The sequence below is a fragment of the Nomascus leucogenys genome, chromosome 22a (assembly GCF_006542625.1).
Source record: "Nomascus leucogenys isolate Asia chromosome 22a, Asia_NLE_v1, whole genome shotgun sequence".
In the NCBI taxonomy this organism is placed as follows: domain Eukaryota; kingdom Metazoa; phylum Chordata; class Mammalia; order Primates; family Hylobatidae; genus Nomascus; species Nomascus leucogenys.
In genome coordinates this window covers 526,719-543,734 of record NC_044402.1, presented here as the reverse complement: position 1 = coordinate 543,734, position 17,016 = coordinate 526,719, and the positions used below count along the sequence as shown (strand labels likewise).

General features: G+C 53.0%; 1 protein-coding gene across 2 annotated transcripts; it reads left to right on the top strand.

The window, feature by feature from the left end:
- The first annotated feature begins 167 nt into the window (after positions 1–167).
- On the top strand, positions 168–15,958 carry TEX22 (testis expressed 22). 2 transcript variants are annotated; one of them, XM_030804299.1, is made up of 4 exons: positions 168–260; positions 852–1,040; positions 13,458–13,586; positions 13,750–15,958. In XM_030804299.1, exons 2-4 carry the CDS (start codon positions 891–893, stop codon positions 13,927–13,929), a joined length of 459 nt encoding a protein of 152 aa, XP_030660159.1. In that variant the 5' UTR covers positions 168–260; positions 852–890; the 3' UTR covers positions 13,930–15,958. The 2 variants fall into 2 exon arrangements, with proteins under 2 accessions (XP_030660159.1, XP_030660158.1); XM_030804298.1 differs by lacking the exon at positions 168–260 and adding an exon at positions 430–737.
- The last annotated feature ends 1,058 nt before the right edge of the window (positions 15,959–17,016 follow it).

The following is a 17,016-nucleotide window of genomic DNA, read 5'->3' as shown; positions in this document are numbered from 1 at the left end:
GGCCGACGCCCGAAAGGGCCCGCGGGGCGGTAGCGGCGATAGACCCGGATATGCGCCGGGGACCCCCCAGGCCGCGCCATCCATCCCCCCCACCCGCCGCAATGGAGCCTAGAACGCAGGCGCGGCGCAGACCGGAAGCGGAACCGACGGGGGCGGGGCTTGCCGTAGCGGAACTTCCGGAGCGAGGCGCCGGCCCCTTGGGCCTCCTCAAGCCGCGGGGTACCCCACCGGCTCCCCTGTGGCCCCTCCATCCGCGGCGGGTCTGTCCCTCCTTCTGTCTCCGGATGCCCACGTACCCCCCGCCTCCGACCGCCGTTCCCGTGTGCCCCGTCCCTCCGCGGACCCTGGCCGCGCAGACCCCTCCTCCCCACCGGAGAGGGCTGGCACGTAAGGGCTCCGGGCTGGGCCTGGGGTGAGGCCTGGGCCGTGTGGAGGGGAGGTCTCAGGGTCGGGAGCCGGGCGGTGGCAAGAGCTCTGGACCTTTCCTTCGCCCCGGGCGTAGCAAGGCCGGGCCCTGAGAACGTGCCTGCAGTGCTGGCTGAGGGCTGATGGCCCTGGAACCGTTGGAGAAGGCTGGCAGAGGCGTGGAGTCCGTGCAGGAGGCTGCCGAAGGCCTTCCAGGCTCCCGGGGTGGGGTCGGCAGGGGCAGAGAGAACAGTTCGGGAGGCTGGTGTGGAGAAGAGCTGCGGCGGGAGCTGGGGGGATCCACTCCACCCAGAGGCGTCAGTGGCTGGAAGGTGACCCTAGCAGACCCTGATACTGTCACCATCTGCCCCCAGGGACTCAGGTATTGGTGGGCACATGGGTGGCCTTGGGGGCCCCGCCCCACCTCATCCTGCTCCTTCCCCCAGATCTCAGAGGTGTGGACAAGCAGCCTACTAGGGCTAGAGATGGACAGCAGGAAACTGTCCCCCCAGGGGAAGAAGCTGGAGTCGCACCTCTCCCAAGAGCACAGGCGCTCCCCACTGGGCCTGACAGCAGCCTGGGGCCAGCCCAGTATCCAGAGCAGCGCTCAGCAGGGACTGCAGACTCAGGACTGGGTAAGCGGAAGGAAACCCTGGCCGAGGCCACCCTCCTGTCCCCAGCCCACCTGAGGCCGCTGTCTCCGGAAACTCCAGGCTGGTCGTGATGGGCAGCCTCAGGGGAGGGCTGAGTGGGGACTGATGAGAAACAGATGGCTGGACTCAGGGGGCTTTCTTCCCCGTGGCCCTCGACGAGCACCAAGGTGGACCTGCATCCCTCTTGCCTCCAGAACCGTGGGCCACCGGCCTCTGCTGGGCTCTGTAGAGAGGTCTTCTAAGGCCAGGAAGGAGGCAAGGCAACACACTTCCCTCAGCCCCCCCGTGCCCCCCACCCCAGGCTGAAGGTGGCAAGAAGTGGGAGGGAAAGCACGGTCCCCAGGAGGGGCAGTATCCTTCCAACCAGGTGGGTCAGCTGTCAGGAGAAGGATTTGTCACTGAAGGTTGACCAAAACAAAATGCCGGAAGAGGCTCTGTTTCTGACTCCCCAAACTGGAAGCATCTCCTGATCTCTCTGGTGCTGGACAGTGAGCTGCAGGCTTGTGTCAGGCCCAGTAGTGAGAGTGGTGGGATATAGCTGTTCAGCCCTAGGACGTTCCCTGAGGGCAGAGGAAGCCAGAACCCCACTTGTGTGGTTCCACTTTTGGAGGGTTCAAAGCCAGGCTCAGAGATGGCTCTAGGCTGTGGCGAGATGGGTGCAGGGGCTCCTGGGCACTGGCAATGCTTTGGCAGCTGGCGCTGGTCATGCGGCCAGTTCAGTGTGGGGAGCTTACTGAACCATGCACACAGGCGTGTCTGCGTGTGTTCCCAGGGCTGCCCGCTGAGGCCCCTTTGTACCCTCTCAGTCATGTCCGTCAGGCCCAAATGCCTTCAAGACCCCTGTGACGGTGTCAAGTGCTGGGGAGTGGGGTGACCAGACCAGCAGATGCAGTGGCTTTTGGGAGGTGATCATCTCATGACAGGCAATCCGGACTATAAATACACATAGGTCACCTGTCTAGTGAGGGCTGCTCAGGAGGAGGGCCAGGGAGTGTGAGGCTTCTGTCCTGCACAGGGCTGGGGACAGGGCACTGTGTCTGAAGGGGTAAGGGATGTGGATGCAGGAGGAGTGTGTATTGGACCCACATCCTGCAAGGACACAGGGACCCAGTGGCTCTTGGGCAGGGGCAGCCAGGCTGTATTTGTAGTTCCTAGAGATGGACTGGTGGCTATGGGTAATGGTGGTTGAGGACAAGGCGGGGAGGCAGGACAGTGGGCTGAAGGCCTCCGAGGGCAGGCGAGCAGTGGGAGAATGAGGTTGTTGGCCAAGGGTGGAAAGGGGCATGGGTGCATCTCTGCTGACTGGCAGGTTTTTAGTTTAGGGACAGGGAATCTTCCCTAAAAAATGTGGGTGCCCAGATGACTTTATAGGTGGGCACTCCCAAACACGAAATTAGTCATCCTCATTGATGAAGCTTCACCTGCCCAGAGCCACTTCTGATATGGAGCTGGTATCACCCAATACCAGTGCCAGAAGAGAGCAGAGGGAGAAAAGGAAAAAAAAAAAAAAAAAACGATGTGCCAGTCTACCTGTGGGCATAGATTGAAAAATCCTGAGTAAATACTAGACCAAATCCAGGAGCACCTGAAATGCTGAGTTTTGTAGCCACAAGGATGGTTCCTGCACACTTCCGCCTGCCAGGAGAGCAGGCACATGTCTCTTCACAGCTCCGTCCCGGTGCTTAGGACAGTGCCTGGCACAGAGTAGGTGCTCAGTGAATGTATGTGGAATAAATGAAGTTGTATGTAAATAAAAGAAGATTGTAACCCAAGGACAAAGGAATTTTGAAATCTGTAAATAAAGTTCATTAACAACAGGTGGAAAATCACGTGATTATCTCAATAGATGTTGAAAAGTAATGCTAATAAATTCCAGTGTCTTTCCTCAAGAACAAAAGAGGTATAGAAACCTGTAGGTTCTGGATAAGGTGGGAAGAGATGGACATCTCTGTAGCCTGACGGAGGGGAGCTCTCAAGAGCTTGCAGTGACCACCAATGGAAGTATTTCAGATGCAAGCAGATGGATGCATGGTACCACTATGACGTTAAAAAAATCTCCAGGCACGGTGGCTCACGCCTGTAATCCCAACAATTCGGGAGGCCAAGGCAGGCGGATCACCTGAGGTCGAGAGTTGGAGACCATCCTGGCCAACGTGGTGAAACCCTGTCTGTACTAAAAATACAAAAATTTGCTGGGCGTGGTGGTGGGTGCCTGTAATCCCAGCTACTTGGGAGGCTGAGGCAGGAGAATTGCTTGAACCCGGGAGTTGGAGGTTGCAGTGAGCCGAGATTCCACCGCTGCACTCCAGCCTGGGCGACAGAGGGAGACTCCATCTCAAAAAAGTAAATAAACAGTATTCTAGAAATCGAAGCCTGTACGGTAAATCAAGAAAATGAGATGTGTAAATATCTAAAAAGATGAAAATCACTGTTTGCAGCTGATATGTGACCTACTTGGAAAATCCAATTTAAGAAACACGAGTACGGATAAAAGAGGAAGTTTAGATATGTGATCACCATTCACGACTTTTCCACACAGTAAAAATAACAGGAAAATGGAATGGAAACAAAGGATACTATTCAATTTAGCAACAGGAACCATGAAGTTCTTAGAAATAAACCTGTTACTGGCCGGGCGCGGTGGCTCACGCCTGTAATCCCAGCACTTTGGGAGGCCGAGGCGGGCGGATCACGAGGTCAGGAGATCGAGACCATCCTGGCTAACACGGTGAAACCCCCTCTCTACTAAAAATACAAAAAAATTAGCCAGGCGAGGTGGTGGGCGCCTGTATTCCCAGCGACTCGGGAGGCTGAGGCAGGAGAATGGCGTGAACCCGGGAGGCAGAGCTTACAGGGAGACGAGATCGCGCCACTGCAGTCCAGCCTGGGCGACAGAGTGAGACTGTCTCAAAAAAAATAAATAAAAGTAAAGCTGTTGAATTCCTTTATGAAGAACACTACACAATGTTACTGAGCAGCATGTAGAGCTCCTCATGGAGATAGTTTATCATATTGGATGAGCAGATCTCATATGTGTGTTTTTGAGACAGGGTCTTGCTGTGTCACCAGGCTGGAGTACAGTGGCATGATCACAGCGTTACTGGAAAAGGGATCTCTATCTGGACCCCAAGAGAGGGTTTTTGGATCTCATGCAGGAAGGAATTTGAGGCGAGCTGCAGAGTGCAGTGAGAAGAGATCATTTATTGAAAGCCGCCCCATTGCAGAGCAGGGCATCCTCAACAAGCAAGCAGAGGAACAGACCTGCTTTGTTTCAAGTTTTTCTTATATTGAGGTCTTATCTATGTAAAGACCAAGCTATGCCTACGTGTGGGTGGGCTGACAGCATAACAACTATTATTCTATTGATTAAAAGAAAGCGATTTGACATTTTAGTGAGCAAGTACATTAAAGCATAACTATAATTATCTTGAAAGCATATATTATTGTGGGTATTGGGACATCTGAACTTCCTTTTCTACGAGTTTGTCCTTGTAGGCATTACCAAGCTGCTTCCTTAGCTGTAAACATCTTAGGACCTGCAAGGAATATGCTCTATTAGTCTCAAGGTGGAGTTGAACGTAAAATGACATTATCCTGGCTCTCCTAGACTCCTGCTTCCCTAATAACAACTCACTACCGCCTGGACCCCCTGGACTCAAGCTATCCTCCCACCTCAGCCTCCCAAGTAGCTGGGACCATAGTGCCGTGCCACCACGCCGAGCTAGTTTTTAAAAAGTTTTTGTAGAGATAGTGTCTTACTATGTTCCTGCTTTGGTCTTGAACTGGGCTCATGTGATCCTCCAGCTTTGGGGTCCCAAAGTGTTGGGATTATAGGCATGAGCCATTGTGCCCAGCCAGATGTAGCGTTTTAAACGTGCCAAGCTTCCCAAAAACAATTCAGTGTTTTTAAAAAAAACAGACTTCATGAATCTTGAAAATTTCATTTTAAATGTACATAGTGATTCTGAAAATGTATTACTAGTTTACTTTTAAAAAAAACAATTAGAGGCAGGGTCTCACTGTTACCTAGGCTGGTCTCTAACTCCCGGCCTTTCTAAGAGCTGGGATCACAGGCATGAGCCACCATGCCCAGCCTTTGGCAATGTATTAGTTATCCATCGCTGCATGACAAATTTCCCCAGAGCTTAGCAACTTAAAACAGTAAGTATTTTTATCTTAGTTTCTGTAGGTCAGAAATTTGGGAGCTGCTTAGCTGGTGGCTTTGGTTTGAGATCTCTCGGGAGCTTATAGTTGAGATAGCAGTCAACACTTCAGTCATCTCAAAGCTTGAGGAAGGTTGGAGACGCTTCCACAGCAGCTCACTCACATGACTGGTGAGTCCGTGATAGGGGCTGACAGGAGCTCCTTACCATAGGGCAGCTTCGGTATCCTCAGTATGGCGGCTGGCTTCCCCCAGAGTGAGTGAGTGGAGAGAGAGTGAGCTGAAAGCTGCAGTGACTTCCGGGACTTAACCTGGGAAGTCACACTCCCCTATTTCTGCAGTATCCATTTTGGATACACTGGTCATCCTATTTAATGTGAGAGGGTGACACAAAGGCGTGAATACCAGGAGGTGAGAATCACTGGATGCCATCTTGGAGGATGGCTCTCACAGGCAGTCATGTAGTCTATACGCTTTAAGAAATTATGTACTGAGAAGCATAATAGTGACATTGCAGAATGCCAGCGACAAAAAACCTCAGAAGCAATTCGAGTGGGAAGACAGAACCTTTAAAGGAGCCACGGGAGCCCGTCACAGTAGAGCAGTAGCACGCCTATGCTCAGGGGAAGCCGTGCTCAGCCTGGAATAGTAGGCCCAGCAAAAATGGGTTATACAAAGGGCTAAATAAATAAAGTTTTTAAATGATAAAAAAGAGAATTTGCGGCCGGGCGCGGTGGCTCACGCTTGTAATCCCAGCACTTTGGGAGGCCGAGGCGGGCGGATCACGAGGTCAGGAGATCGAGACCACGGTGAAACCCCGTCTCTACTAAAAATACAAAAAAAAATTAGCCGGGCGTGGTGGCGGGCGCCTGTAGTCCCAGCTACTCGGAGAGGCTGAGGCAGGAGAATGGCGTGAACCCGGGAGGCGGAGCTTGCAGTGAGCCGAGATGGGGCCACTGCACTCCAGCCTGGGTGACAGAGCGAGACTCCGTCTCAAAAAAAAAAAAAAAAAGGAAAAAGAATCTGCCCCCAGCACACTCTCACCTCAGTTCTGAAGAAGTGATCTCAAAGCATCATGAAAGTGATGAAAGCTCTGAAATGGATAAAGCATGAGAGAAAGTAGGAAGTGTGTGAGTAAACTGAAACTGACAGTCACTGGATGTCACTCATGCACAGAAAAGCAAGGATACAATCAATATACGTACCTGCAGTGGCATAAATGTCAACATGGTGCCTGTGAGTGGAACTAAAGTGTTCTAAGTTCCTCTGTTTGAGAAGAGGATGGGGGTGGGCCATGGTGGCTCACACCTGTAATCCCAGCACTTTGGGAGGCCTAGGTGGGAGGATTGCTTGAGCCCAGCCTGGCAACATGGCAAAACCCCATCTCTACAAAAAAATACAAGTTAGCCAGGCATGGTGACATGTACCTGTAGTGCCAGCTACTTGGGAGACTGAGGCAGGAGGATCACTTGTGTCTGTGAGGCAGAAACTGCAGTGAGCTGAGATTGCACCACCGCACTCCAGCCTGGGCAACAGAGCCAGACCTTGACTCAAAAAAAAAAAAAAAAAAAAAGATCGAGTTGCTTGTCAACTTCGGACTTAGATGAGTTTGCCTGCCCTCACAGATTACAGCAGAAGAACAGACAGAAAGAGATACGATGGCAGATAGAATCGCCGGTATGTCATTTAATTCAGTCAATGAAAATGGACTAAGTGTGAGGGTTGTGAACGGATGCAGGGGTAAGCACAGAAATATTCCAACCGCAGGGTGAAGATGGACACCAAACAGCTGTGCATCAGTTCACACTGCGTTTTTCTGTCAAACTGCAAACTTACCTCGGATTGGGGAATGTGGTTGTGTGGATGCCTGTTGCATGCAGCCGCAAGCGTTGAGTCTCATAGACCTATTCCTGAGTGAAAGAGGCAAAAAGGTGACAAAATTATTCATGCCATGTGGCTTTGTTCAGAGTTCAAAAGCATGCAGAAGTAAACAAGATATTGCTAATATTCATTAAAGTATAATTTGAAAAAATAAAGATGTTTTAAAATGTTTACTTGGAAAAGGAACCATGCAACAATTCTGGTTTTGGAAAATCAGAGCAAGGCCTGGCTTGTCCGCACCAGCTCCAGCAACTAAAGCTGTGTGGCCCTGTGGCAGAAGGTGGCAAAGACACCACTGCCTGGACAAGTAGCCCGGAAACTGACCTGTGCATAAATGTGGGGATTTAATTTATGTTGAGCATGACATTTCAGAGTAGTGAGAGACAGACCTTTCAATAACTGGTATTGGGGTGATTGGCTGTATAGTTAGAAGATGGTAGAGTGTGGCTCCATCTCTCAAAAAAATGCACACAAAAAAAACATTAAACCCAAACCGTGTAAGCACTGAGAGAGTATATGAGAGAATATTTAGGATCTGGAAGTGATAAGTGCCTTTTGTAGGCCAAACACAAAATCCTTGAAGGAAAAGCCTGACAAATCTAACTGCAGAGTTTTTAAACATTTCTGTGCAATCAAAGACACAAAAATGTTAAATGACAGTCTGGAAGAAAATACTTGTAATATTTATAACATTCAAATGTTTACCAACCAGAATCTATGAAGAGATGCGTGAAAGCAATGAGGAAACTATTTTTAAAACTGGATGGAAAAGTGGGCCAGGCACAGTGGTTCACTGCTGTAATCCCAGCACTTCAGGAGGCCAAGGCAGGAGGACCACTTAAGGCCAGGAGTTCAAGACCAGTCTGGACAGCATAGTGAGACTCTATCTCTGCAAAAAATAGAAATTAGCCAGGGTGGTGTGCCACTGTAGGCTCCCAGCTTCTCGGGGGGCAGAACAAGACCCTATATCTTTAAAAAGGAGAAGAAAAAAATGAATTAAGTCTATGTACTTGCAGTTCCTAAAAAAAAAAAAAAAGGAACTAAATGAGGTGAAACAGTGAAAAAGTTGGCAAAAATTATAAAGGTGGCTCTATGTGGAGTCGGTGAGGATGTAAGGAAAGAGTAAGTCTGTTTTATTGGTTTTTCAGAGAGCCCATTGTGATCATTATTCACCGTTGTTTAATTTTTTAATCCTAATTTCATCTTTAAGCTTTCAGACCATTTCTTTTGCTGTTCTTTTTGTATCTTTTCAAATAATTTGCAGGGTCATGGTTTGGGGACCTTTTTCTAAAGATGTATTTAAAGCTCTAGCTTCTCGGAGCACAGCTTTGACCATACCTCACATTTTGGTGTGTCCTGATTTCATTGTTCATTTCTCAGCCACCACATCTGGCTAATTTCTTAATTTTTTTTTTTTTCGAGACAGTCTCTGTCACCCAGGCTGGAGTGCAGTGGCGCAATCTTGGCTCACTGCAGCCTCCACCTCCTGGGTTCAAGCAATTCTCCTGTCTCAGCCTCCTGAGTAGCTGGGACTACAGGCGCACACCACCATGCCTGGCTAATTTTTTATATTTTAGTAGGCATGAGGTTTCATCATGTTGCTCAGGCTGGTCTCGAACTCCTGCGCTCAGGCCATGCACCCACCTTGGCCTCCCAAAGTGCTGGGATTACAGGCGTGAGCCACCATGCCCGGCCAATTTCTTAAATTTTTTTAGAGATGGGATCTCACTTTGTTGTCTAGGCTAGAGTGCAGTGTGCGGCACCATTACGGCTCACTGCAGCCTTGAACTCCTAGCCTTAAGTGACCCTCCCATCTCAGCCTCCCACATAGCTGGGACTGTAGGTACACGCCACCATGCCCAGCTAATTATTTTTTGTAGAGACGAGGTCTCCCTATGTTGCCCAGGCTGGTCTCGAACTTCTCTGCTGAGGTCAAGCCATCCTGCCTAGGCCTCCCAAAGTGCTGGGATTACAGACGAGAGCCACTGCACTCTGCCATTGTTTCTTTCTAAATAAGTTGGTATTTCAGTCTTGATGTTCTTTTTCACTCAGGACTTAATTAGAAGGGTGTTTTGGAATGTCCACGTCAACAGAAGTGTTTTGTTATCCTTTTGCTGTTAATTTCTAATTGTGTCACTTTGTCGTTGCAGAACCCTGTGTTATGGGGGTCTGTCTGCCTGGGGGTCCGTCTGTGTTATGGGGGTCTGTCTGCATGGGGGTCCGTCTGTGTTATGGGGGTCTGTCTGCATGGGGGTCTGTGTTATGGGGGTCTGTCTGCATGGGGGTCCGTCTGTGTTATGGGGGTCTGTCTGCATGGGGGTCCGTCTGTGTTATGGGGGTCTGTCTGCATGGGGGTCTGTGTTATGGGGGTCCGTCTGTGTTATGGGGGTCCGTCTGTGTTATGGGGGTCTGTCTGCATGGGGGTCCCTCTGTGTTATGGGGGTCTGTCTGCATGGGGGTCCGTCTGTGTTATGGGGGTCTGTCTGCATGGGGGTCCGTCTGTGTTATGGGGGTCTGTCTGCATGGGGGTCTGTGTTATGGGGGTCTGTCTGCATGGGGGTCTGTGTTATGGGGGTCTGTGTTATGGGGGTCTGTCTGCATTGGGGTCTATTTTGTTTGTGGCCAATTCATGTGCATGTTGAGTGTGTTTGGAAAGAACATGGATTCTCTGTGAGTTAAAGAGTTCTGTGCATGTTCTCCTGTGTCTGTTGGATTACTCATTACTTAAATCTTAATATTTTTAAATTTTAAATTACTTTTGTTAAAACATATATATGTAGAACAGCAGTCCCCAAAGCCACTCTCAGCCCTTGCGGACGTCCCATCACATGCTGAGGTGAGAAGTGTGCTTTTGCCGGTTCGCTGCCTCCTTTTCTTTCTTTTCTTTCTTTTTTTTTTTTTTTTTTTTTTTTTTGAGACGGAGTCTCACTCTATCACCAGGCTGGAGTGCAGTGGCGTGATCTTGGCTCACTGCAACCTCTGCCTCCAGGGTTCAAGTGATTCTCCTGCCTCAGCCTCCCAAGCAGCTGGGACTATAGGCACCCACCACCACACCCAGCTAATTTTTGTGGTTTTTTTGTTTGTTTGTTTTTTGTTTTGAGACAGAGTCTCGCTCCGTCGCCCAGACTGGAGTGCAATGGCGTGATCTTGGCTCACTGCAACCTCTGCCTCCCGGATTCAAGCAATTCTCCTGCCTTAGCCTCTCAAGTAGTTGGGATTACAGGCGCCCGCCACCATGCTGGGCTAATTTTTGTATTTTTAGTAGAAATGGGGTTTCACCATGCTGACCAGGCTGGTCTCAAACTCCTGACCTCAGGTGATCTGCCCTCCTCGGCCTCCCAAAATGCTGGGATTACAGGCGTGAGCCACTGTGCCCGGCCGCACTGCCTCCTTTTCATTCCTCTGTCTTGCATTCTGTCCATGCCCCACCGCAGAGACGAAGGGTGTGGCACCCCTTCCCCATCCTCCCACCAGCATTCTGTCTACTCAGCAGAAACCCAATTCCACTGTTAGCTTTACAGTGACCGTGTGGCATCGTGACCGTGGGGTGGCCGTGTTTCTTTTGTGCTGTTTTCCCTGGAGGAAATCACTGTGTACCCCCTCCTTCCCCTCCTCCTGCTCCTCCCCCTCCTCCTGCTCCTCCCCCTCCTCCCCTCCTCCTGCCCCTCCTGCTCCTCCTCCCTCTTCTATGAACTAATTATTCTTTCCTAAACCTTCCAACAAATCTAGGACTCTCCTCTCACAGACCCCTGCACATTGGGTCATCTGGAGCTGCATTTTCTCCTTGGCAGTGGCCTTCCTGGAGCCCTGGACTGCCAGCAACCAGCCCAGCTGGCAGGGCCACTGAGCAGCCTTCCCCACTCCCTCTCCCTTCCACACTCCCCCACAATCCACCTGCCTCCTGTCTACAGGACCCCTTGTTTCCTGGGCCCCAGCTTGTTCTCCTTGGTTAATCCTTTGTTTTGGTGGAATACATCTAGCAGCTTCCTCCAAAAGGGTTCAGAGGATGTGAAAGTTTTTGAGACTCTAAAGGTGTGAAAATATCTTTACTCTGCCTGTATGCTTGAATGACACCTTGGTTGGGTGAGATACTAGGTGGGAAATAATTTTCTTTCAGGATTTTAAGGCTTTGTCCATTACCTTCTAGCTCGCATCGCTGCTGTGTGGTGGTGCCCTAGACTATTGAGACCTCTTCTTCTTTTTTTTTTTTTTTTTTTTGAGACAGAGTCTTGCACTGTCGTCTAGGCTGGAGTGCAGTGGTGCAATCCTAGCTCACTGTGGCCTTGAACTCCTGGGGAGTTCAAGGGGATCGAGCGATCCTCCCTCCTCAGCCTCCTGAAGTGCTTGGATTATAGCTGCTGTGCCCAGCCAGAATTTTCTTACATTTTCTCTTTCTTTCTTCCTTCCTTTCTTTCTTTCGTTCATTCTTTCTTTCGTTCTTTCTCTCTCTCTTTCTCCTTCCTTCTTTTTCTCTCTTTCTCTTTCTTTTTTTTTTTTTTAGACGGAGTCTCGCTCTGTCGCCCAGGCTGGAGGGCAGTGGCGCGATCTCGGCTCACTGCAAGCTCTGCCTCCCGGGTTCACGCCATTCTCCTGCCTCAGCCTCTCCGAGTAGCTGGGACTACAGGCGCCTGCCACCACGCCCGGCTAATTTTTTTGTATTTTTAGTAGAGACGGGGTTTCACCGTGGTCTCGATCTCCTGACCTCATGATCTGCCTGCCTCGGCCTCCCAAAGTGCTGGGATCACAAGCATGAGCCACCGCGCCTGGCCTCTTTTTTTTTTTTTTTTTTTTCAGAGTCTTACTCTGTCACCCAGGCTGGAGTGCAGTGGCAAAATCACAGTTCACTGCAGCCTCAACCTCCTGTGCTCAAGCAATCTCTGCCTCAGCCTCCCCAATAGCAAGGACTACAGGCATGTGCCACTGAACTTGGCTAATTTTTTAAGTTTTCTTTTGTAGAGATGGGATCTCACAGGCTGGTTTAGAATTCCTGGCCTCAAGCGATCCTCCTGCCTTGGGCTCCCAAACTGCTGGGATTACAGATGTGAACCATGGCGCCCAGCCTCCTTACCTTTTCTGTTTGTTTGTTGGAGATGGAGTTTTGCTCTTGTTGCCCAGGCTGAAGTACAATGGCGTGATCTCGGCTCTGTGCAACCTACACCTCCTGGATTCAAGCGATTCTCCTGCCTCAGCCTCTTGAGTAGCTGGGATTACAGGCATGTGCCACCACGCCCGGCTAATTTTGTATTTTTAGTAGAGACGGGGTTTTTCCATGTTGGTCAGGCTGGTCTCGAACTCCTGACCTCAGGTGATCCACCCACCTCAGCCTCCCAAAGTGCTGGGATTACAGGCATAAGCCACCGTACCTGGCCAGCCTTTTTACTTTTTAAGGCTTAATAATATTCCATTTTCTGGATCTGCCACATTTTCTTTATCCATTCATCCATTGTGGAAACCTGGATTCCTTCCACATGTTCGCTGTTGTGAATAATGACCACTGCTGTGAACATTCCCTGTCGGAGTGCGCACATCTGTTTGCCTTCCTGCCTTCAGCTCTTTTGGGTATATACCCCAAAGCGAAATTCCTGGATCCCATGGCAATTCTGTTTTTAATGTTTTGAGGAATGCAAATTCACTTCGAGTTTGCATGAATCCCACTCTTAGCATGGCACTGCCTTCTCTCCCCTCTCCCCTTCCCCCTGGTGAGGGAGGTGGAGGATGGTGGACTTCAGGCTGAACAGAGGCTGGAGGAATCGACTCCTGCAGCACACGTGGGAAGTTCCTTCTTGGGGGATAGAGGTCGTCCTGGGGACCCCACCTACTCTGGCCTTTCCCTGTGGCCCTCCCACAGCTTCTCCAGCTGGTGGTCCCTGCCTTCCAGTCTCCTGTACCCTGCCAGGGGCCCTCCTCCACTGGCGCTGGTCTTTTGTCCATGGATTCACGATCTTTATTTTCTCCCTAACTCTCTTTATGATCATTTCAGAGGGGTCTGGGGAGAAGGGCAGTCTGGAGCTGGCCTTAGTCCTGCCTTTCCTGAGGCACACAACAGTGTTGGAGCTCTGGGGGTCTTCCTGCAGGTCAAATTGGGGGCCGGCCGTGAGGACTAAGCAGTCCAGAGGCAGCCCTGCTGTACATGAAGCGGGGCAGGTACTGGGTTGGGCGGTATCCTGGCACAGATTACTGTGCAAAGCCACAGAGGGCCACACTGCCTGAGGCCCCGCGCCGGGAGCTGGCGCTGAGCCAGGGAGCGCCCCTGGCCGCTGAGGGGGCGAGCTCTGAGGGTCGGCAGGTGCTGGGTAGGAGCGGCGAAGGGGAGCTGGCGCCGAGGCCCTCGCCGACCCGCTGCCCTGTCCCCGCAGGTGTGCGAGCCGCCGGAGCGCAGGCGCCCGGGCCGCCACTGGAGCGTCAGCATCGACGAGCGCCGACGGCTGGCCATGCTGGGCGGCCGGGAGAGGCCGGGCGCCGCCGGGGCCCCGCTACACTGCAGGGTGCGCGGGGGCGGGTCCTCCCAGCCCGGTCCCTGCCCCGCCCCGCCCCTCCACCTCGCCTCCCTCGACTCAGTCCCCCTGGGCCCTTTATCCTGGCGCTCCCGGGCCCCACCCTTGTCCCCTTCCCGCCCCTCGAGGCTCCCTGACCCACCCTCGCCCGCAGGACATCGTGCAGATGGTGGCCCAGCTGGTGTCGGAGGACGTGGACAAGGACGTGCTCTTTCCCCACCCGCTGAGGTCCACCGAGTCCACCAACGCCTTCCAGGCCTTCCTGGCGCGGAGTGCGCCTTTCTGGCATAATGCAACTTTCGAGGCCCGGGCCTCGAGGTCACCCCCTTCCTAAGAGCCCGACTCAGCCCATTGTCTGTCTGCCAGTGCCTTTCCTTGGGGGCCCAGGGTGGGGGCAGCCTCTGCGCCTTCTTTGTGCCCCACCAGGGGGTCACCACTCACCCATGATAGGAACACAGGCCAGGCAGGACCTGGCTCCGGACAGCCTGCAGCTCATGAGGCCTTGGAGACTGGGCTAGGGACTATGGGAGGCCCTCTAGGGAGGGGAACACTGCCCTGGGTCAGTCTGATGAGGGCCCTGGCAATGCCTGGGTAGCAGGAGCTTGCCCTCGGGGCCGGTGGGAGGAGGCCTCGGGGTACCTGGGCCTGCCTGAGGTGCATTGGTGTCCTGGAGGCCCCAGTGGCAGGCACTGCCTGGAGACTCAGCTCCTTTGCTGGCCTGGTCTGGGGAACTGGATAGCTGCCTACACCAGGCTGTGAGATGGGCCAGGCAGAGTTCTCCAGGGTGCGGGGTCTCACATTGGGTCCTGCCGCTGAAGACCCAGAAGGGCACAGGGGACCCCAGGGGTGCTGTGGTGGGGTGCTGTGGTGGGGAGCAGCAAGCCCAGGGACCCAGTGCGGTGCCCAGCACAGAGGGAGGCTGTCTGGAGGCATAGCTGCCTCCTGGCCTCTGGACAGCGATGCTGGTGGTGGACAAGGGCCTGCGCGGGGGGTCTGAGCAACTGTGAGGAGCTGGCTGCAGCAGGGGCCTGTGGGCCATGGTCCACTGGGTGACTACCTTGTTTCCAGGCTGCAGGGCCCTCGGAAGGGTGATGAGCCGGGGTAACGTGTCCCAGCTGCATTTTGGGGACACTAAGTTGCAGGGGGACTGGATTGGGAGGCGGGGCAGGAGGGCTATGAGCATGAGTTCCCAGCCTGGGGTGGGTGGGGGTGGGGAAAGGGTCCTGGACTCCGTGACTGACTGTTAGGGGCCTGACTGGGCTTCTGTGGAGGTGGCTAGGGGGAGAAGGCTTTGGGACAAGCGAAGGTGATCACTCCTGGGCCCCAGGTGAGGGCAGGAGCTGGAACTTTGCAGTGGCCTGGACCACCAGACACACTACATGCTGGCTGTGCGGCCCACCTGGCCTCTACCCCTCCCCTTCCCGCTGCTGAGAAGCCACCTGACTGCATTGCCACCCCCCTGCTGCCCTGACACTGGATCCCTGGCCCGAGTTGAATCCTCTGCACCTGCCTGTCTCCCCGTCTTACTGTAAGACTCAGTGAAGTTCCCTCCTCCTTCAGGAAGCCTTCCAAGATTACACAGCCAGGTGCCCCCCTTCTCTCCCAAGTCCTCTGAATGTCATTTGGTGCACCCTAGGGATCCTCTGCATTTCTCAGGAGCCCTAGGGTAGGTGGATGGATCCTCCAGGATCCATCCCTGGAGGGCAGATCCTCCAGGGGCTAGGGCAGGTGTCCTTAAGGGTGTGGGGAGTTTTGGGCATGGCACTGGGGCCATCATGACCCACCCCCTCTGAGGCCCCTGATGATGATGTGGGGAATGGGATCCTATGGGCCCAGCTCCATGCCAAGCAGGCATCCCCAGGTGTAAACAGGGCAGAGCGGAGCTGACAGGTAAGCAGTTGCCATGGGGGTGACAAGCTGGGCAGTCCTCTGTTGCTGAGTGGCTTTAAAGGACCACTCGTTGTTCTGTGACTTGGGGGTTGGCTGGGCTCATCCCACCAGCTCTCCTGCTCTCGTTGGAGTGTCTCCTGAGGCTGCAGTCAGAGGGTGGTGGTCCAGGACGCTGGTGAGGCTGGGATGGTTCCCCTCTCTGCTCCATGAAGTCTCCCTACAGAGCACCTCCCCCATGGTGGCAGCAGAGACAAAACCCTGGCCTCCTTCAGGCTGAGGCCCAGAGCCAGTCTTCTGGTGGGTAAGGTGGTCACAGGGCCAGCTGGCAGCAGGGTATTGGCACTGAGAGGCACAGGTCTCTCCAACAGAGGTGGTGCAGGGACAGGGGCAGTGCCTGGAGACCGCTTAGGTTGTCACAACTGGGATTTGTGTACTAGTTTTCTGTAGCTGCCATAAAAATTGCCACAAATTCAGTAGGTTTGGTTTGTTTTTCTTCCTTTCTTTCTTTTTTTTTTTTTTTTTTTTTTTGGTGGTTGGGGCCATGGGGGGCGGACTTGCTATGTTGCCCAAGCTGGTCTTGAACTACTGGACTCAAGTGATCCCCCGACTTGGGCCTCCTGGGTAGCTGGGACTGCAGGTGCATCCCACCACACCCGGCCTTTTTTTTTTTTTTTTTAAGTTTTTGTAGAGAAACAGTCTTGGTATGTTGCCCAGGCTGGTCTTGAACTCCTTGACCCAAGCAATCCTCTTGCCTCGGCCTCCTGAGTAGCTGGGGCTACAGGAGTGTTCCACAGGTGCCTGTCTTTGAGTGTTTTAAAACAACACAAATGTATTAGCTAAGTTTTGTAGAAGTTCAAAATGGGTATCTCTGGGCTCAGAATGAGGTGTTGGCAGAGTTCTGTTCCTCCTGGAGGCGCCAGGGGAGACTGGGTTTCGCGTTTTCTACCCTCAAGAAGCTGCCTGCATTCCTTGGCTGGTAGTTGTGGCTTCCTTCGGAGCGGCCGAGCCCCTCTCTGCCCTGCCCTTCTCTGCCCACTTCTCCATTGCCTCCCTCCTGCACCCTGAAACACCCTTGTGGCGACACTGGGCCCACCCGGAAGATCCAGGGTCGCCTGCCTGCTTTCGGGTGAACTGGTTAGCGCCTTTCCTAACCTGCCACTTAACCCACTTAACCCAGCCTGCCCCGAGGTTCTGGGGATTTGTACACAAGTATCTGTGGGAGGGGCATTCTGCCTTCCACAGGGGCTGCGGGCACCTGGTCGGTAGAGGCGGGGGTGCTGTGCTGCTCGGGATCCCGCAATGCATGGGCAGCGCCAAACCACCAGGGCCCGGCAGGAAACCCTGGGGCAGAGGAGAGTGCGTGCGGCGGGAGCGCATGTGAAGCCCACCTTGCAAGGGGAGGGGCGCGCTCTTCGCGGGACGGCAGAGGGAGGGTCTCTGAGGCGCGTGGAATCAAGGGGGCAGAAGAAGCAGTCTCGGGAGTGGGAAGGATCCTGGGAGGGGAGTGGGAAGGATCCTGGGAGGGGAGTGG